The sequence below is a fragment of the Phalaenopsis equestris genome, unplaced genomic scaffold (assembly GCF_001263595.1).
Source record: "Phalaenopsis equestris unplaced genomic scaffold, ASM126359v1 Scaffold000840, whole genome shotgun sequence".
Taxonomy (NCBI): domain Eukaryota; kingdom Viridiplantae; phylum Streptophyta; class Magnoliopsida; order Asparagales; family Orchidaceae; genus Phalaenopsis; species Phalaenopsis equestris.
The window spans coordinates 501923-524129 of NW_018165280.1; the positions used below are offsets into that span (position 1 = coordinate 501923).

Here is a 22207-nt window from a genome sequence, read left to right on the forward strand (position 1 = left end):
AATTTCCTAGTCGTCAGTCACCCCACCCTTCCGTTGTATCTAGCCTCAAGCCACCTGCTCTTACCCTTCCCTATTTGAGCCACCGCACTAACACCACCGTTGTCCCCAGATCTTTCTACCAGGCCCTAGTTGGATATTGGCATTGTTGTGTTTTCTATAATTTTGATTGTAATCCGATTTACTTTGAGTAATTATATTTATTTTTGTTTTGTGGTTTTGATTAAATTCTGGTATCAGAGGTTTATTGGTAGCGAGGGGGAGGTGGGTTAGCGGCTGGACAACAAACAAAAGGTTGATTTGCTGGAGCGTCTGATAGTAAGCCTGGAAAGTGGTGTGGCAACTAGACAACAAGTAGAGGGCTGCGATAAAGTGCGACAACTAACAACAAGGCTATGGGAGCTTGTGACAACCGTCAATGAGGCTGTGGGAGCGTGCGACAATAAGCAGTCTGCATTTGACAACAAGCTAGAGGCGTTGGAGGGTGGTAGCTAGCCAGAATTGGATTAGGTTGAATGGACAACAAGCAGAGGATTGTGGGAGGGTGCGGCAACAAGCAACGACGGCTAAAAGATGTTGTCGCAAGCAAAGGAAAGCGGGAAAGAGAAGAATATGAGGAGATAACCACCATATTGGAGCAGGATACAACCGAAGCACAACCTGACCTCAGATATAGCCTTAGTAAGGGAAAAATACGCCGACGACAGAAATTTAAAATCAAAACTACCATAAAACATAGAAAATAACATACAAATAGTCTTAGGATAAAAAGGAGCGGGGCCAGATCCAAATAGGAGGGAATTGTGCGCTTAGGAGGTCCACCCGCTCCCAATTCCGCCTAGGTAGAGCCAAACCCGTGCGGCAATTGCTGCGCTTGCACGAGTATCAACGTCCCCACGCCGGTCTTTGGCACCCCTGCCCAACGGGTAGAGGCGCCCCCGCGCCCTGCATAATTGAGTTAAATTTTGTTTTATTAACTCAAAGTGTTGAATTCAAATTGGCTTCAACTAAACTCAAAATGGTTCGAATTTATGAACTCAATTATACGAGGCGCCCCCGTGCCCCACATAATTGAGTCAAATTTTGTTTTATTAACTCAAACTGTTGAATTCAAATTGGCTTCAACTCAACTCAAAATGGTTCGAATTTGGGCCGACTCTAAATAGAGGTAACTTAAAATTGTAAAAATATAAGGTTGGAGGGGCCTAGCATCTCTCGCGTGAGCTACAAGGTGTCAGTCAAATATACCGTATATCTTTATTTTTTTAGAAGAAGGATTTCTAGATGATAATGAAATCTCATCTATATGGTTTTTTTTTTTAAATTCTTTTCTTTATATATTCTTTTGAAAATTTCTTCTTCTTCTTTAGAGAAAAAATAAGATTTGGATTATCAAGCATTCATCTCTTCATCTTATTAGAGTAAGGGTAAAGATGAAATCATTGAAAGAAAATAGGCATTTTGTACCATCATAGTAACTAAGTGCTTCTAGATCGCAAGTAAACTTGTGCCGTCAACATAAATATTTTATTGTGATCAAACTTAAATAAATTATAAGTATAGGATACTGATACCCATCTTTTATAGAGACAAATAACTAATGCCTTACAATTGCAAGTTCATAAGAATGCACAAAGATGCTGCTCATTTATGTAGTATACAGAAGACAATCAAAACAATAGAAATTAGAGGCATTTACATAAATACCGCGCAATTCTTATGCATTTACATATCTAACACAAACTTTTATAAAAGTGAAGTACATCTTTTCATGAATAGGCTCAAGACATCAAAGTCATAAAACTGTAAATATCAAATTTGGAGTGTCAGATATCTAAATACGAAGGAATTGTGTGGTAAGAATGTAAATTACCAAGATATTAATAGTAACGTAGAACTAACCTTAATGCCATGTTTATTGCAAATGCTTTCCGCAAGTAGAAGTGTATACGCTGAATGCTTGTCAGCTTCGGATGAATCTGCAAGGAATAGGTCATTTTAATATCTTGTTGACGGAAAGTGTTCACATAGGCATACCTTTGGTCAACCACTCTCTATCAGATATTACAACGATTGATAATGGAATCCCTTTCGTATTCTTGGATGTCTTACTGAGATTCAAAATAGATTCCTTCAATGTTTCATAGTTCATGGGATTCCCAACCTGCAATAAATGCTTATTAGCCTATCAATCCTTGTTATGGGGATGTTAAGATAGAAGGGGGCCAGTGATAATGGAGGCATCATACCCTATGATGAACCTTAATATTTTTCAATTGATTTGGTACTGTAGGTTTTACTCCGCTTCTTTCACTGATGGTAGCCTCGGAAAGGATTTCCTGCAAGATTTGTGATTATTTAAATAATAGCCACATCAGTATACCATGCCCCATCTTAAAATTTAAGTTCAAAATTCCACCCAAATAAATCTGGTACACATATATGCTAAAAATAAGATGGGGGCATATTTTTTAATAATAAAATTTTTTCCTCTTTAATTGCTGGTGAAACATCTTTTATTTCTCTCCCTGTAAATATTCCACACAGCGAAAAGAAGAAATTATCCCACACTTAAAGTCTTTCATAATAAAGGAATTTCTCCACAATGAAACAGTATGGTGAAACATGGACATCTTTCTTTATAGAAAATAAAAGTCCAATCTCAAATTTTGGATAATGAAACTGTAGTCAAGGAAAAGATAAGAATTATCCTCCCCTGAGAATTGCACATCACATCGAAATATCGAGACACATATGAAGAAATGCTTTACTAGGAAAGACAAATATTCAGCGGAACCAGGACCTCTCAAATTCAAGTGTATGATGTACGAGGCATATTTCTATGATTAGGAAAGAACAAAAAGAGCTTACTAAGAATATTAGAATTATTGTTAAGCAACCACTGCGGACAATTTATATTGGAATGAAGATATATCCAATCCCAATCATCGTAGAAATTAGTCAACATTTTTAAAAGCATGTGTTGTGCCCTTCTATTGAATATTCCAACCAATTAAATTGATAAATTGAGATCTCACAGAGTAATTCCAGTTCTAGGATAAATTGAGTGGATGAAGATAAAGAGTGGCAAGGTACATAAACCGTGAATCCATTTGTCCTTATAAATTTAACACTATCACCATTTTTAATGTTTAAAGAAATCTCATGGAAGAAAGAAATAATAACTTTTCTACCCCCCTTAATAAAATGGGAACAATAACAACCTTTACTAGTCCATAAATAATAGATGAGATGGGCCACTCTGATGCTTGCTTTTGATAATCAAATTAGGAAAAGATTAAGAATTTCCAAATCCACTAGGACAAAAGGAAGGTGTTCACATCAGTACACAGGTGGTGGTCTCCCGCATTGGGCGGTAGACGATGGTGGGATTACCCGTGTGGAATTGACGTTACGGGAATTATCCCACTAGCATAGGAGGAGGGGCTATTTTTTCTTATTTTGAATTACAATTAGGGTTTCATTTGTCTTCTTTTTGAATTATAATTAGGGTTTAATTTATGTCTTAGTATAAGCATGTTATTTAGACATGATTTTGCTTTGAGTATGTTATTTGGGAATTATTTTTTTTTTGGTAACGTCCTGTTTCAGCTATCCGATAGAGAAGACATAATGAACTTAAAAGAGGAAAAGAGGAGTCGAGCAGACGAACAAAGGAGAGAGGAAGCGAGGGGATTGGAAGCCAAACAAAAAAGTTCACCCTATAAATCGATGCGAGATGCGAGAGCTCTAGTGCATGCAAACAAAGAGCAAATGAAAGAAGAAGGAGAATGTGTTGCGTGTTTTCTTACCCGAAGAAGCAATGCAATAACCTCCTGCACTATGATCGAAGGAATATGAGAATCGCCGCATTTCTTTGCAGTGTCGAGCTGCGACTAAAGGTAGGAGGAGAGCCTAGCACCGCGTGTGACGAACTTGTAGCGCCCTAATTTGAGAGAAGTAGACGCCAAAGGAGGAAGAAGCGTCTCTGTTGAGTGGGGAAGAGGAAGTGGGAGACAGAGGATTGAATGTTTGTGGTAACGTGACCGAGCCAAGAGAAGAAGTGTGAGTGTTTGGAGTTTGATTGAAGGAACACTCAAACAGAGAAGGAGAAGATGTGTGATCCAATGCGTAGAGGAGCAGGCGGAATCACGTGAGAGAAAAAAAAAACCTCTTCGTTCGCATGGTTTAGGGCTCTTGACTGAGGAAGACTAGTTTTAATAAAACTTGTTAAAATAATTTATTAATTAAATTTGTAATAACATAAACAATAAAATTTAATTTTAATATGACTGTCATGTTTATTTTAGGCTTTCAATTTTAAAAGGGTCGAGGTTAAGACAAATTCAAGGACAAATCATTTGTCATCAAGGTGAATACTCATATTCTTCTACTATAGTAATATTTTGTTTTTTATCAACCAAAATGCATTTACTGTTATTGTTATAGTACTATATACCCATGATTTATGATTCTAATGAATTTTGTTTATATTGTAAGAATGACACGTGTGCTTAATTTGTTGATATTAAATCTTATACAAATATATTAAGTGCTACAAAAATGAGAATGTAATATTTATTATTAGAAAGTATTTATCATATGCTTGTACGAGTATGATTAACAAGATGAAGTCACTCTTCTATGATAGTATGGAGAACCCTATGGTACCCATGCACGTATATAAAAAATGATAATGATATTGAAATACCTTAAGTAGTATAATTTTTTGTTTCTTCTTGACCAATGTATTTAGTGTTATAGCATTGTATACCTATGATTTATGATTCTAATGAATTTTGTTCATATTGTAAGAATGACATGTGTGCTAAATATGTGGATATTAAATCTTGTACAAGTATATTGACAGCTATGCAAATGAGAATAAAACATTTCTTATTAGAAAATATTATTTTATTATATGTTAGTATGTGCATGATTGACTATGATGGAGTCACCTCTGTATGATACTAGTGGGGGAACACTAAGGTACTCATGCACGTATATGAAAAAGAAAATTGATATTGAAGTATCTTAAATGGAATAATTTTTTTGACGGTGCTCCTGTGACAGTTATATATATATCGAATGATATTGACATGCTGTTGATATAACAAAATTCTTTAAATAACATCGTAAATATTTATATTAATTTATTTTAAAACAAATCATGCATATTACTTTTTTTCTTGTATTATTATAATTTAGGAGTATGAGTATTCACTAACTTGTTTAGCTAACTGTTATTATTTTTAAACTAAATTTTTAGGTTAATTTAATTAACTAAAAAATGAACCATAGAAGAGATAATGTTTATAAAAAATAAAAATAACCAGTAACGAAGTAAATTTAAATATATTGTTTTAATTTAATTTAATTAGTGAATCTTTCATTTGCTAAATAGTAATCGAATATAAAAAGTTTATTTCTCACCGTCCGAGTGTCTGTTATTGTCCTGGTTAATTCCAAACCCGAGCTGGGTCGTAACAACCTACCACCTGGATTACCACCTCCTTCCCAAGCGGCCAGTCTACCGGATGCGAACAATAGAGTAAAAAAGAGTTGTACAAATAAGTTGAAGATCTAATAACTAGAGGACTATTTGTAAGACTAGTATGTGCGCTATACTAGCCTTAATTGTGCCCAAAAAATGGATCAAGTGACATGTGCATTGATAGCAGGGCGGCGAACAAGATCACCATTAAGTACCACTTTCCAATTCTAAGATTAAATGATTTGTTGGATCAGTGAATGGAGCTAACATTCTTTTCAAAAAAACTATTTGCATAGTGGCTACCATTAAATTCAGAAGAGACTCGGGGATGAGTGAAAGACTGCCTTTAAGATATCGGATGGACTATATGAGTGGATAGTCATATCTTTTGGCCTCTCCAACATCCCGATAACCTTTATGAGGTTGATGAACTAAATTTTATGAGCTTTCATAAAAAAAATTTGTGATTGTTTACTTTCATAAAACACAGTGCTTCTCAAGTCAGACATATTCACTTGGGCACATGAAGCATATGCTAATTTTGATAATTAGAAGAAGCAAGTTACTCAGGTCCATATCACAACCCTAACAAATTTTAATTGAGAATTCGAAGAAGTGTAATGCTTCAATGTAAGAATTAGAGCTATATTCAGTCAAGGTGGACATCATATCGCCTTTTTAGTTAGAAGTTGAATGACTCCATGCAAAAATATTCCACCACCGACATGGGGTTTTATGCCACAATAAAAGTTCTTAGTCATTGGAGTCATTATTTGTTAGCGAATAACTTCAATTTTTATAATGATTATGGAGATTAAGATTCTTTAATAGTTCGAGCAAGTTGAAGGATAGAAATGCCTCCTGGGTGGAGTTCCTTTCTTCAGTCCATTTTGTGCTCTAACAAAAAGTTCAGAGTAAGAATAAGAAAGCTAATGCCTAATCACTACTATGGAGTTGAATGTAACATGCTTTAAAGTGTTGAAGGATTTGTACTCTACTTATGGAAATTCTATGAGATTTGGATTCATTCTCAGAAAAAATCCTATGGGCAGTATTAGCCTCTTTTATTAATTTAAGAGAACTTCTATTGGCCTATATTTATTGTTTCACAACAAGGTATCTAATGACCCAGGTAATGATGACAAGATGTTTCCTACTCGAGGAGAATGAATCTGATATCACAATGTTGAAAGGGGTCTCCACTGTCCACCTAACAAATAGAGATGGGATTTTTTCCACATGGTATTGCCGTTATAGGAATTATCCAACCTAAAGATGTGAAGCGGCTCTGTGGACCCCTATTTTTCCTTATTTTCAATTAAAATTAAGGTTTGATTCATGTCTTAGTATAAATATGTTATTTTAGAGCGTGGTTTGGACACTTTGCTTTGATAAAGTTATTTGGAGATTATTTTATCTGCTTTTTCCTATTTGAAGAGTCGTAACATTTTCTCCTTTGAATACTCTCTGACAATTGTACCTCATCAAAATTGATGTCATTTGGTGTTTCCCTATTATTTCCCTATTGAACAACCACCACAATAGGTTTTCTCCCTCCAATCCTTGTCAATTCTCAGATTATTTTCCTTCTTACTATTCTCGAAACATCCCCAACACGTATTTTTATCCTCATACTCCTTCTTAAAACCCTATAACAATATCATGTTTATAATTGGTAAATCTTTAATGTTAAGCCCTCCAATTTTTTGGATCAACAAGCGTGTATCTGCCCTTGCATACATGCATACATATATTCATGCACACATACATGCATTCATGAATAAACCCATGAATCCAAGCAGAAATCAGCATAAAAACCAAATTACATATATGATACAAAGACAAACCAATGCATACATCCATCAATACAAACATGCATCTAAATATAGATCACCAAAGATTTCAATTTGTTCTCAGCCCAACTTATCCTGATCTCAATCTTAGAAGGCATAGCTTGTTACTTAGCTCATTCATTTAGATACTAACTTAATCCAAGACATATGCATGCACGGAAGAAGAAACAATATAACAAGCTATTGGAAACTGCAGTAATATAGTAAATTAAGTGCAAGCCCAAAATAGAGCAAACCAAGTATAATACAAAAAGGGCATCTTATGTAAAGATCAAAAGCTTTGTTCCCATCAGACTGTTAAAACTAATTATATAAGAACATCATACGGGAAGATATCAGTAAATGCATTTGAGTATTCATAACCATGAGCTGGTATTTCAGATGTAGTTAAGCTATAGAATTGTTGTAGATTGGTAAAATACCACTATACTGCCAGGCCCAAGATAACTATCATATTCCTTGATCATTTCACAAACATTTGGCCTCCATCCAACCATAAGGATGCACTCTTTCGGTCCAAGATTCCAATCACTTGCCTGGAGAAAGACAAACAGATTCAGCAACAGATCTAATGAGAGTTTTTCTGAGAGAAAATTATCAATGCTATTGTACCTTGGATGTTGATTTGGAAGGACGCTTTGCAATCCTGTCAAAGCGTGCTTTCCTCAACTCAAGGATCATAGATGAGGTCCCTTGTTCTGCAACCTTCTGATTTCCAGAAGCAACAGACTCCATAGAAGCAGTTTGAGGGAGCAAAATTTGAGGTTTTTGTTTCCCCAAAACAGGTGCTATAAGCAAAATCTACAAAATAAATGAAATTATAATATAAAACATATGAATTTGTTAATGCCAATAAGGATATGATACAAGCACTAGAACTTATGGAAGGTAACTTTTGCATGTTAGCGGATAATAGAACCAGTTACATCCTGACTTTTTTTTTAGTAGTATGATCACTATTAGATTTATTTATCTATTTTGAAGATTTTGCAAATAGTTATCGTATGAACTCCAAAAATTAGAATGCAATTAGTTCCCTTCAGAGTTTGAGGAATTACCCTCATTTGTTATGGAAATTGTTCAAAATTGCATGAATTTATCCATAGGGCATACCATTTCATAGTTTTCATATTTGTATTGGAGCATTCCCTTTTCATTTGTTATGGGAATTGTTCAAGATTGATTGAATTTACCAATAGGGCATGCCATTACATAGTTTTCATATTTGTATTGAATGTGACTAGACACTACACAACCTGAATTTGTAACCATTGTTGTTAAGCACGCATTGAAGCACGCTGCACGCCACTTGAGCATGAAAGCATTACTTAATTCTTGTTACTACATTTTTGCGCCAGCAAATCACGGCTTTTGGTTTCAACTCGTACACTCGATTGAGTGGCCAATTTAACACAGAATAAGAGGGAAGAAGAATAGCTACTCCTCACTTAGGGTAGGCGATAAGACTAACAGAAGAACCAAGACCTTCACATCTCCATTTCAGGTTCACTAATTTGGTTTCTTATCCACACAAATATTGTAGAAGCACTGCTTAGGGGAATGGTTGAACTGGTCGATTGGTTCAGCGTTAAGTTTTCCAGTCCAGCAGAAGGCTGGACCAGCCAGTCTTCCGCTCCCAAGTGGTGGGAAGTACCGCCAACGCCCCCCTTATTTCCCTATTTGCAACTTCTTCCTCCCTTTTTCCTGGTTGCCGCCCAAAAGGGGAAACCTTCCCTTCCTATTTTATCTATTAGCTGCTATATATGTGTGTTTTTGCTGAATTAGGGTTATGCTTTGGTGAGTTTTCAATTCAGATTTATGTGGAAGTCTTTATTTTCCCTTGCGAGGGCTGTATCTGACGACAGGTGGTGCTCCGACTATATTCTGCTCTGAGGTGAAGTTATGTCATCTCTGATTTCCTCCTTACCATCATCCTCACCTTCTCTTACCGCCGGCAAGCCGCTCTTCGCCGATGTACCTCGCTGCAGCCGCCCGCAATAGCCCTTGGGCTGCTGTTTCCTGCAGTTCTCCACATGTCAGCCACCTTCCCCACCCTTCTAGTAGTACTGCCGTCCATATCGCAGCTCCTCTCAGCTGTCCCAACCTTCCCACTGCGCCACTGCCACCCAGGATAGCCAAGAAACACCTCCTTCCCGTTGTCCTCTCGCTATCCATCCCCACTCCTCACTGCCATCACCCAGGACAACCTCCTAACTTGTTTTCCATGCAATTCTACACTTCCCCCTCTCCCCTCTCTGCCACCAGCATACCTTTGCTACCACCAACCCCGCCAACCATCCCGAACCACCTAGCTGACCTCCACAACTCTATGATACACTTTAGGGATGCTTGCTTGTGTCGTTTTATATTTGCTATCCTTTATTTCATGTTTGAAGAGTCGTTGTAACCCTATTTGAATTAAGCAATAATAATTTTATTTTTGTTGTTGTTTGAGTTGGTATAATTTGATATCAGAGCTAACCTAACCCTAATCCTATCCTAGAGTTTCCTAGCTCCGCCATAAACCAAAAAAATGCGGAACAGAAAACTGATGTACATCTCTCTTGTCTAGACATCTGACGAGGAGTGCCATGCGGAACAAAAAATAACCTTTGAATAACTCCACGTGATATTTCCGACATGGCACAAAATGACCTCATTTCTGGCATATTGGACATCCCTTTGTAAGGGTAACTCAAAAAAGGGATCTATACATCTGGAAAATAAGCAATGCTCTAATCTGTAGTGGCCCTGTATTTGTGGTTAGCTCCTCAAACTCGTAAGCCTTGTAGACATCCAAGGTCGGGCGTGCTGATGTTCCTCTAAAAGTCTGCAAAATATTAGTTCGAGGCACTAAAATCTCATACATTGTTGGATTGCCCATTATCTCCGAGTCACTATCTTCTAGATACGCGACTGTTATCTCAGCTGGAATCTCTTCTCGTGATCAACTGGAATTTGTGGTGTCTCTTCCTCGTGCTCAGCTAGGACTAAGTGTATATTATCATCCTCAACTGAAATCAGGTTCTTGTTTATGTCCTCATTATTTTTAGTGTCTGCCGTATCTTTACCAAACTTTTCGATGATACCCTGCTCAGTGAAGTAGAGCACTCTCCTGATTGTGCATTCTGCTTAAACATATCCAAATCCGTGAAACTTAGAACATTTTCTGGCAACGACAAAATTTTGGATTGGTTTCGCTGAATAGTAACTAGGAGGTCGCTTGGTGTTGCAGCCTCTCCACTTTAGAAGCCAGGATCCGTAACTTTTGGCGGTAGTAAGTTGGTAGGAACTAACGATGTGTTTCCCGCTTCTTCACATCTTCTCATTCCGCCCTTTAACCTTTCGAATCACGGTCGATAGTAGCCTCCCATTGGATTTCATCTTCCACATCCGTAATCAAACACCGAAGTATCTCCTCTCGTGAAGGCTCGGGTATGTATCTCAATGGTGGCATGGCAAGGGATTAAGGAATACGAAAGAAAAATTTTAGTGGGGTTAGGGTTTGGGTTGTGGAAAGGATATCTGGTGGTAGGAAAGAGTTTTGGTTTATGACGGATGCTAGGGATCCCTAGGATAGAACTAGGGTTGGGCTACCTCTGATACTAAATGATATCAGAGGAAAACTCAAACCACGACTCAAATTGCAACTATTATTACGGAACACCACAAGGTTACAATGACGACTCTTCAATAGGAAATAACACAGCACAGGTAAACATTAAACAATAATGAGGATTGCTGAAATTAAGGAAAAGGCCATAACATAAAACAAAAATAGCTCTTTGTGATGGGTACGATAGAGCGAGGATGGAACAGTGGTGTTGGAGACCGCGGGGAAAAGGCCGGGAAGACTGGTGGCTGCTCGGAGGAGTCGGACAAGTGGCCTGGAGGTGTTGGAGAAGACTGACGACCAGCTGGAAAGGAACCAGAGGGTGCGGCAAGGCTAGCGGGCTTCAGAAAGAGTTGGCCAAGAGTAGGGAAGAGCTGGAAAGGCTGCTGGTAGGTGGTCAATGAGGAAGACAGCAACAAGGAGTCTAGAGGGAAGGAGCAATGCTGGTAACTGCGGTGGCTGGATTATGAAATGACAGCAGGGAAACAAAAGTATGGTAAGATAAATGCTTTGTTGGGGTCAAACTAAAGTCGTAGCACCACTCAGACCCTTGGAGATGGTCACCATGTAGAATGAAGAACAGTCGAAGCACTTCCTCGCCTTCGGATACAACCCTTAAAGAGAACAATGCCAACAACGGTAATTTGAGTTAAGAAATCACTTAAACTTAAAAAACTGAGAAAATCCAAGCATACCAACTCTTATTTATAATGAGGCTTGGGATTTATTTTAGGCAATATTTTAAAATAAGAAAGTGAATAAAAATAATAAGAATTCATAATTTAGGCAATGATTATAATATGAAGAATTCAGAATAGGCAAAGACCAATAAAAATAATAGAAATTCAGAATTAACAACTGCTAAGAAGGATAGATGAGAAAAGGAAAGAGGGAATAGGAGAAAAAGGAAAGGGAGGGGGAGCATGCACAGCAATCGTTGTTTGTGGGCCATGAAAAAGCTTTAAGTTTTACAACAAGCTTTTTCTTTTTCTTTCACTTAGATAAAAACTTGAAAAAAATGTTTTCATATAGGTTAAAATCCTTTCTTATATCTAACATTTTTTGTCATAATTAAAAAATATATAATGACGCTCCTATATAATGAAAATAAATGGTTCCCCTTATATAATGAAAACTTAGGTTGATTGTGGGCTATGAAAAAGCTCACCTGGGTCTTTTAATATAATATGAATATAGAAGAGTTGTTCTAGGCTGAATTTTCAAAAGACAAATCAGATATAAAATAAAACCTTACAAAAATATTTAGCTAAAACTTTATTATTGGGTTTAAGATTTTTTATAGATGTGAGCCACTATGATTAATTAGATCTCTCGATCAAGGGAGAGTTTGATTAAGGTTAGTTGGTAGGCACTAAATACTAACCTTAAAGTAGTAACACTTTAATTTGGAAATGAGAATAATCAAATGTAAGCTTTAGAGCAAATGGTGGCAGAATGAAGATCAAATCAATTAAGATCTTATGATTCCATTATCCCAAGTTGATATGCCCCTGATTTACTTAGAAGAGATCAACCACCTAACTTAAATGAAAAAAACGTTACAAAAAATCATGTGTTGCATTTTCTATAAAAGGATATCAAAGACCTATGGTAGAAACTTTCCAAATAGGTCAATTTAAACTACTTTGGCTAATAGAGGCTTCATGCCCTATCAAGTGCAACTTATGGTTCACTACTCATGGATTGGCCAGTGAAGAATATATAACTTTTGGTCGTGAGCATAATATAATAACAAAATTTTGCAGCAAATAATCGAGTCAAAGGATACATGCACGTCCTTATTGGTTATAGAATTTTTAGTTTGATTATATATTAATACATATGACATGACATTAGCTCTTATTAACTTTAGTTAAATTTAACTTTCTCATTCCAGACAAATTGACATGTAGTATTAAATTCTTATTCGGTTTGCAATCATAAGCTTAAAAGATGATAATAGGCCCTCCAATTATGATGTGCATTAATAATGTCTGTCATAAGGGACGTTTCAAACCTTATCAACTACTTATTTTTGCATGAGATTATGTTCATAATTGAATGTGTATCATTTGGGTCCACTAAAACATTTATAACACTAAAAGCCTTGTTGATTACGTCCACATATATAGAGAATCAGGCCTAAAATGATTGGGATTTACATGCTTGTGTTATATATAAATGGTAGGCTTCTTTGCCTTCTACTAACTCACAAATTCTCTATGGGTTATCCTGGCATAGAAGTAATTTGCAAGTTCAAATATGATTTATAGGTTATAAGTGACAATCCTGCCGGACCCATCCACCATAATTATGTCTTCATAATGCTTCCCTAGAAGCAAATTGCATTATAAGCTTCTCACTACATTCATACTGTATAAGTGGCATCCCAACGTGTATGTTAAAATAGTCCCTCCATTTTGATTGCCCTGCAAAGCCTTCACTTGCTCTTTACTTGAATCTCAAATTTATAACTTCATTTACACTACTTCTATCAGTCTACCATATTCTACTTCTTTTGTATTTAGAAAATCTTTATAAGTGGATAATTGGAGAACTCATTTTACTAGGCTTTCTACGAAGAGAATTTTAGTGAGATTAGTTGTTATAATACCTTTTCACAAGGTGTGAATTGGCTCTTTGTTATATGGATATAGACAATAACAACAACAGAAACAAACAAGCCTTTATCCCAAGTGGGATCGACTACATGATTCTTTTTTCTCCATTGTGTCCTATTGAGTGTCATATTTTCATTTAATTCTAATAAATTAAGATCATTTCTTATACAACAAGCCCAAGTCATTTTAGGTCAACCATAAGAAAATTTTAAAAAAATTATCATCCCGCAACTCTTGTCATATTTCTGGGTATAATATTTTGAATGTTTCAAGGCACACCTCAAACTAACAGATCCCAAATTTCAGGTGTAAGAATTTCCACCTAATGCTCATAATAAATCTTCTACCCCCTCGATGGAAGATTCCCACCTATCACTTCCATCTGTTCATGAATGCTTCTGTTACATGACACCAAATTCACTCTCTTATTGAGAAAGTGGTCGATGCACTTACCCTTGCCAGCCCCATAGTGTTTGTTATTTCATCAACTACTGATATTATCATTGAGAAAATTTCTTGAAACACTTCAAACTCATCCTATATGTAAACAAAATGAAGATCATTTTATCACAGTAGATTCCTAATTGTGATTGGACTATAAAGCATCAAGAATTTGGTTGATAAAAAATTTTGTGTTCATTTAGCCAAAGAGGTAGCAATCAAATAAAAATCTATTACTCATCTTTTTTTATTAGACTTCAAGCTAGATGATCCCAATGAATATTTTGTATCCCTTTCTGTGATGTTATATTTTCCTTTTTGCATTAGCATTTCTTTTTAAATGTCTTTGTTGTACTTGTTCATTACCTAGCAATTTAATTTAATAAAAAATTGATTAGTTTGCAAAGGAGAAATTCAAAATCTTTTTTTAATCGTCATTTCCTTAAATGTTTTTTAGAGGGCACAAGTTTCATAGGCTCTGGTCTTAGGATTGTGAAGGAACAAATTTTAAAGTTTGGATGACGTGTAACGTAAGAGTTTCCCGCAGTGCTGCGAGCTGCAATCCGCAGCATCCACAATCACGAAAATGAAAAGGCACATGTCTTTTTTATCTATGTATTTTATTTTCAGCAAAATTTCAGTTTTTGTTTCTTTCCTTTCTAGTCCTTTCCTAATTTCCTAATTTTCAAGTACGTATTTTCTATCAAGGAAATTTTATGTATGTGTATTGAGCTGTTCGAGCTTTCAATTTTTCTGATTTTAAGAATTGAGAGACGTTTTTCTAAATTTTGCTCCAGAGTGATGTATCATCTTCCTTTTGCAAGTGATGCTTTTGTATCTTGTTTAGGAATAAGTGGTAGAACCTCCTTGCTGCCCGCACCTCGTCATTTCACCATCCAACTTGCTGATTTAAGCCAGTACATCCGCTGACTATGTTGAACCTGTTATCAAACAGTAGATTCATGTATTTTCGACCAAACACATTCACCTCCCTTTGCTATTCCACAACTTCCCTAATGTCTTTTATGTATTTTATCATAAATTATACAGGCCCTAGAACGTTATCATCTAGTCTCAGAGCCCAACAAATCCTAGATTACTTTAGGGATGTCTTTCTTGCACTAAATCTAGAATTCCAGAAAAAAATTCCCACAATACCCAAACCATTCCTACCATTCTTAGCCATAAAGCATAAATTTTAGAAGACAATCTTTCTACATTCCTACACAAACCAAAAATCCACCATAACACCTACCATCAAAACCAACCTTTGATTTATAATCCTACATTCACTAAAAATCTAATCGATAGAAACGGATGACATACCGCCAAATAGAAATCATCAATGCGGAGTCCAAGAACTTAGTATGGAGTATATGCAGCGGAAAATCCCCCAACTGCAGGCTTGTCACCTTTAAGAGGAGACAACATAGAGAAGTTACCCGTACCCACAACAGTGACTCGCTAGATCAAGTTGAGAAAGAAAATTTATTTCACGAGGCAATTTTCAGTAAAGAAGAATCGATAAACCAAAGTTTTGACATGAATTATCAGATAAGAATTTTCAAGTGAATATTAACTTGATAAATACTGACGGGTGCATGGATTCGAACAAGTTTATCAAGTGGCTCCAGGCAGTGGAACTTGTCTTTGAATATAAAGATATTCACCGGATAGAATGGTATAGCCAACCGCTAAGTTAAAGAAGAGTGTATTTCTATAGTGAAAAAATTTTGAAACGCCTATGCCAGGGAGTAAAAAAAATAAAATCACAACTTAATCCAAGACGAAGAGGGAGATGAAGCACAAGTTCCTCTCAGCATATTACAGGCAAGATATGTTCTTGAAACTTCACCAGTTACAACAGAAAGATCTCTCTAAAGAGAAGTATACAGCGGAGTTCGAGCAGCTTATGTGAAGTGTGAGCTCGTGGAGCTCGAGGAGACCACCATAGTTCAATATCTGGGAGAATTAAGACTGTCCATTGACAATGCGATCCAATTACAACCTAATTGGATATTATATGTTCAAACTCTAGCTCTGAAGGTAGAGAGACAAGGCCACAGTATCAGATCCACACCACCCTTCGAATAAGGATCAACCATAGTATCAAGCACTAAGAGTTCACTTGGTGGAGTATCCCAACCAAAGCAGTCATAAAAGAAACTAGTTCATAATGAAGAATATGTGAAGTCAACCAGCACTCCCAAATCTGTCTTAGACATTAAGTGTTTTAATTGTCATGGTTTTGGACACTTCTATGTCCAGAGTGGAAATAGGTAGTTGAAGAGTATATCTAAGCACTTGATCTAAATGACGCATGAAGCTTTACAAAACTTCCATCAGATAAAAAACCCTTTTGGTGCAAATAAATGTTCAATGTCAAATACAAAATAGAAGAAAGCATTGAGAGGTTCAAGGCTATGTTGGTGGCCAAAGGTTTCACAAAGTCTTATGGGATAGACTGTCAAGAGATATTTACCAGTGCCTAAGATGAATATCGTAGGAGTTATTCTATCGTTGGCAGTGAACAAAGAGTGGAAACAGACATCAACTCAATATCAAGAATGCTTTTTTGAATGAAGATCTTAAGGAAGAAATATATATGAAGATCCCACCATGACTGAAAAATGGCTAAAAAAAAAATTGGTTTGTAAACTAAGAATGTCATTTTATTGCCTCAAACAATCTTCACGTGCTTGGTTTGACAAATTTGCCAAGACTTTGAAATTGAATGGTTAAATTAAATGTAATGTTAATCATACACTGTTAATAAAACTTAAACAAAGAGGAAAGAAAGCTATACCCATTATCTATGTAGATAATATGATTCTGACAGATGATGATGAAAAGCAGATTGGGAATATTAAGGAAATTCTTGTAACCGAATTTGAAATTACGTATCTAGGAACTATGAGATACTTTATGGGCACAGAAGTGGTCAGGTCCAAGATGGAAATTGTGTTATCCCAAAGAAAGTACATCCAAAACCTACTAAATGAGACATGAATGATAGGGTGTAAAGAAGTTGAGAATCTTATAGATTTCTACAAAAGGCTACATTCTGGAAGAGAAAAGACACCAATGAAAAAAGATAAATGATAGAGATTTGTAAGATAACTTATCTATAACTAGATCCGATATCACTTATTCTATGAGCATTGTGAATCAACATATGAATAGTCCAAATGAAGAACATTTGAAAATGGTTTACAAAATATTGAGGTTTTTTTAAAAAGACTCCTGGCAAAAAGTTATTGTTTAAGAAATCAAGCAACATGAAGGTAAAAGTTTACACTGATGCTTATTGAACAGGAGAACTCACGAACAGAAGATTCAAATCTATTTATCGTTCTTATGTATGGGGAAATCTTGTCACATTGACTAGCAAGAAGCAAGCAGTTGTCTCAAGTTGTAATGCAAAATATGAGTATCAGAAACTTGCTTTGGGAATTTGTGAAGGAATGCAAATCCAAATGTTACTAAATAAATTGAGATGCTCCATGCTCAATCCTATAAAAATATTTTGTGAATGCCAAGTCGTCAACTCTATGCATCATGACAAGACCAAATATATTGTGATTGATAGGCATTGTATCTCTAAAAAAGTCAGTAGTGGCATTATACGCTTGATCTACATTCTAATTCATCTTCTAATGTCTTCACTGAATCCCTACCTCCATGCAACTTCATTGATTTAAATACCAAATTGGGTTTTTATAACCTCTATAACTCAGCTTAAAGGGGAGTGTGGAATTACGTCCTTATAGGAAATCTACATTAGGAAGGAAACTATTTTCTTATCTCAAAATATACTTCAATAATGTGTTTCCGAATTTAGAGGGATTCTTATTTTATTTTTGTTTGTTATTTTATATATATGTTGTGTAGTGTGATGTTAGAAAGAAGACAAATAAAATTATTTATAGTTTCTAAAGATACTATTCTATATTTATCCCTTCATGCTTGAACAAATATCTTTGCCATTATTAACAGACTTACATAAACGGTTTTTGTGAAGTGTTTATTCTTAGTTTATTATATCACCAAAATTCTTTACAAACATTCTTCAAAAAATAAAGATGAATAAATTAATATATAATTCATTAAAAATACTATTCTACGTGAAGATTTATGCATCATAAATATCCAATAATAATTGTTTTATACAATTCATTGTATCTAGTTTTTAGTGAATAATGCATGTTTCAATTCTCATAAACTATATCATTTAAGATTGCAAATCTCTTATATAATAGTACAATATCACTTAATATTGACATCTAGATCATATCCTGAGTTGTTGGGCATGCAGCCTTACGAAACCAGGGTGTGACAAGCATAACTTCAAGAAGTGTTTTACTTTAGTTAGAAGAACAGAAGCATGTAAGCATATTTTTGCTTACACAATCAAAAAACAGTTAGAGCATGAGAAAACTATGCCTCTCCGACTGGTTTTTAGAAATAAAAAAAATTACAACAGAATAAAGAACTGTTCTTACTTTATCAGTATCTTTGATTACTTCTTCATCATTTGGGTGGAAATTTACTTTTGCAGACCTAAAGAGTCCGCAAACGATTCCCTGAAAGAACAAAAAACAAATGAGATTAACATCAGATAGATGGTAACCATAGAAATAGAATAAAAACTTCACATGCTAGTTTACCTCTTTGACTCCACATCGTGCATGCTTATACTGCAGTCCAACTAAATTTGGCGAAGTACAGAGACTGAACACGTTTTCTGTAATCGAGTAGATGAATTTACCATGAACCTGATAGGTAGCAATATATTTTTGAAGGTACATAAAGGTAAATAAAATCAATAAATAAAATCATGAGAGTCAATACCATTGTACTGGATGCTAGTTGCTAGTCTATAAGATGTCTGTAACAAAAACAAGGGTAGTTTTTTTTTTTTTTTCCATGTTTGAAAGAACAAAAATTCATTCCATTGATTAAACATGAAGACAGCCAATGATACAGAAGAAACTCCAGCTTTACACTTAAACCCACATCAATCCTCATATTTTAAAAGAAGTGCAACATATGCCAAAGTGAACTAAGGTATGCAATTGATGTTTTCATAGCACTCCTATCATCATTGATCATATATGTGATGAGAGAATTCATAGATGCGTGAAAGTATCTGTCAGATCATTGAAGGAAAACTTATGCATATAAACATTTATGGTATCTTGATAATTCTCTTCTAGGTAGCATGCAAACATACCTATGATAAAACGATTGGATTTGGGAGGAAAGGGGAAGGATTACTTCAGTAATAAAAGACCGTCTATCTCACATGCTTTCTAAGGCTCTCAAAGGAGGAAGGAAATAATTCAAATACATAAAAGCCGAGTAACAGGAATAGCATGACGTGACATTTACTTAATAGATATTATACTTACTACAAAATGCCATAAAAATATCAAAATTTACCAAATAAATATCAGTAACAAATTAAATAATGTCAACTAAACCAAAAGATATTTACAAGCTAATTCCTATATTAATCTGATAGCCGGTGGGATAACAAAGGCAATGATGAATGACTTAATGACCTCCATCAAATCTCCTGGTGCATAAAAAAAACTCATTTTAAGACTGTAAACTCTTGGAACTCTAGAATTTTGAGAAACATGTCTCATTATGGTTTTCAAGCCAACAAATCCCGTTTCACTAAAAACTAGATGGTCAAAAGTAATCTCATCAATCACAGTCAGTTCAATCACATGAAAAGAATAGATGGAAGGATGAGCATGAGCATGAGCATGAGCATGAGCATGAGCATGAGCATGGTTAAAGTGGAAGCAAAAACTAAATTTTAGTAAGCAAATTCCGGTGACGCTAGAAATCATCATAGAGTTCACTTATCGCTCCTGCAAAAGGTCTCATCTGCTCGACTGATCACTCCCTTGTGCGCTTGCTCGAGATCGTGACATGCTTGCCACTCAAGCTTGTGTGACATGCTTGCCACTCAAGCTTGCAAGCAATCGAACCAACTTCATCCACTTGCGCTCATTGTTCTAGTGTACAGTATTGATCTCTCGAGCTCAATTGGCATGCTCCTGCTCCTCATCTCCCGTCTCTATTTTTCTCCACTTTCGCTTGATTTTTATTAGTCACATGAGCTTCCTATGCTTCCATTTTTACTTTTTTTCTCTCTTTCTTTTCTCTCGGTTTGCACACCTGCAGGCTTCGTACCCATTTTGCATGATTCAATTTCTTGTTCAACTCCTCCCATTTCATCTTCATCTTGCTTTGCCCCTCGTGGTATGAGGAATCGCTAGCATTGGTTTAGCCGAAAAACCAACAACCAATTCCAACTATGAGATCTTAAAATTTCACCCCAAGAAGCCTCTAAAAGACATGTCTAGCATGTCCATAACACAATAAACCATGTAAAGGTGGTATTAAAAACATGAAAACTAAAATCAAGTCCCCATTCCATTAAGAAAGAAGTTTATGGGTAATAAGAAAACACCTAAACGTGTGACCTTCACATCCAGCACCTTGATAAAGCTTTATGAAGATTCTTAAGAGTTCCCACATAAAAAATAAACAACTCATCACTTCAAGAAAGACATACAAAAGTTATGAAAGGTGGTGGAAAGAAAGGCTATGACGGAGAAGTGGCATATACATATATCAATATATGCATAAATAAACAATATATATACGAGTTCGATGCAATTGCAACAGATAGTTCGTCGTATCCTCTCCATCGCGCTTCATCCTCGTCGTTTGGCGTTGTTTCTTCGCCGCGCACTGTTACGCGTGTCTGTGCCCTACGGTCGCGCTTTTGCGGCTCCCGTCCGTCGCGCGTCTGTCAGCTGCGCCTCGATTCTGCGGCTCCCGGCTTCATTTGGCTCTCCCAACTTCTTAGTCGCGAGTTCTCAGCTGTTGTTGCACCTGAGAAATGGCTTTAGGACGTTCCTACGCCGTCGCTCTCGCCAGTGCGCCGCCCTCTCAGTGATAACCCCGTCTCCGCTCCTCTTTTTAATCCTCTTTCAAATATGTTCTCGCAACGATACCACGACAATTTTGCTCTTGGCATTGAAACCAGATTTCTCAAAAAAGCTTCCCGTAAAAATGACAAACCTACAATCTTTCTCACTGAAGCAGAGATCTCCACCCTAGCTGCGCTCTGCCGACTGTTCTTAGTAAATAAGTTTCTTTATGGAAACCCTAAACTTGAGCTAATTCGAAAAGACTTTGAGCAAATGAAGCTGAAAAGGGGTTGGAAGATCGGTAAATTGCATGGTCTCCACATTCTTATTCAATTATCAAATGACGAAGACTACACCCATTTGTTTGCGAGAATAGTTCTTTGAATAGAAAACCAAGTGATGAAGGTTTTAAAATGGACGGTGGATTTTGACCCCCGTATTGAACCTCCTACCATTCCTGTTTGGCTGCGCTTCCCAGGTTTGAAGATCCACCTTTTTGATCAAGAGTTTCTCTTCGCTTTAGCGATGGTATACGGTAAACCCCTCAAAGATGACACGCCTACAGTGAATCTGACTCGGCCTTCAGAAGCCAGAATTTTGATAGAAAGGGATATTACTTTACCTTTTCTGGGAGAAATATGGATTGGCACACAACATCAGGGATTTTGACAGCAAACAGAACTTGAACAGATACTATTTTATTGTACTCACTGTCGTATATTTGGACATTCTCCTTCTCAATGTTATCAGTTGCATCCGAATTTAAAACCTTCAAGTAATACATCTTATGGATCTGCCCCACCTCATACCTGTCTCTCCTCTGCTCCTGAGTGCATTCCACAAACTATTGAAACACCGGTTGAAACGATGTCACCTCCCCCTCCCACTACCGGAGACAATATTGTCTCTGTTCTTCCGACTGATATATTGACAGATGGTTTAATTGGGTCCGATAATAATGATAGTATTGAAGCTCCACATCTCCAAAATGCATCAGGTGTTGAAGAGACATGCTTACAATCTCTTCAAAATGTTGTTATTGCTAGTCAGGAGATGGGGGCTCATTCTCTCCTACATGCCCAACAATCTGTTGACTATACCGATCAGATGAGTCAGTCTTCGGATGGGGAATGACAGGTAAACACATCTAGAAAGAAAAAGAATGGAGGCACACCCCAGCTTGGGAACTTAATGGATGATACTCTAGTAACTTCGGGTAATGGAACGACACTCAG

General features: G+C 36.3%; 1 protein-coding gene across 2 annotated transcripts in view; it reads right to left on the bottom strand.

Annotated features, from left to right (window-relative positions):
* Positions 1-22207, bottom strand: part of LOC110031691 (putative ion channel POLLUX-like 2) — a 140945-nt gene that overhangs the window by 4852 nt on the left and 113886 nt on the right. For both annotated transcript variants that reach the window (XM_020735028.1, XM_020735029.1), the window contains exons 13-19: positions 18687-18763; positions 18522-18602; positions 7957-8145; positions 7767-7880; positions 2247-2336; positions 2035-2161; positions 1900-1976 (exon numbers count right to left, since the gene is read on the bottom strand). In XM_020735028.1, the coding sequence (XP_020590687.1) occupies positions 1900-1976; positions 2035-2161; positions 2247-2336; positions 7767-7880; positions 7957-8145; positions 18522-18602; positions 18687-18763 (755 nt within the window). The remainder of the gene's footprint in view (positions 1-1899; positions 1977-2034; positions 2162-2246; positions 2337-7766; positions 7881-7956; positions 8146-18521; positions 18603-18686; positions 18764-22207) is intronic.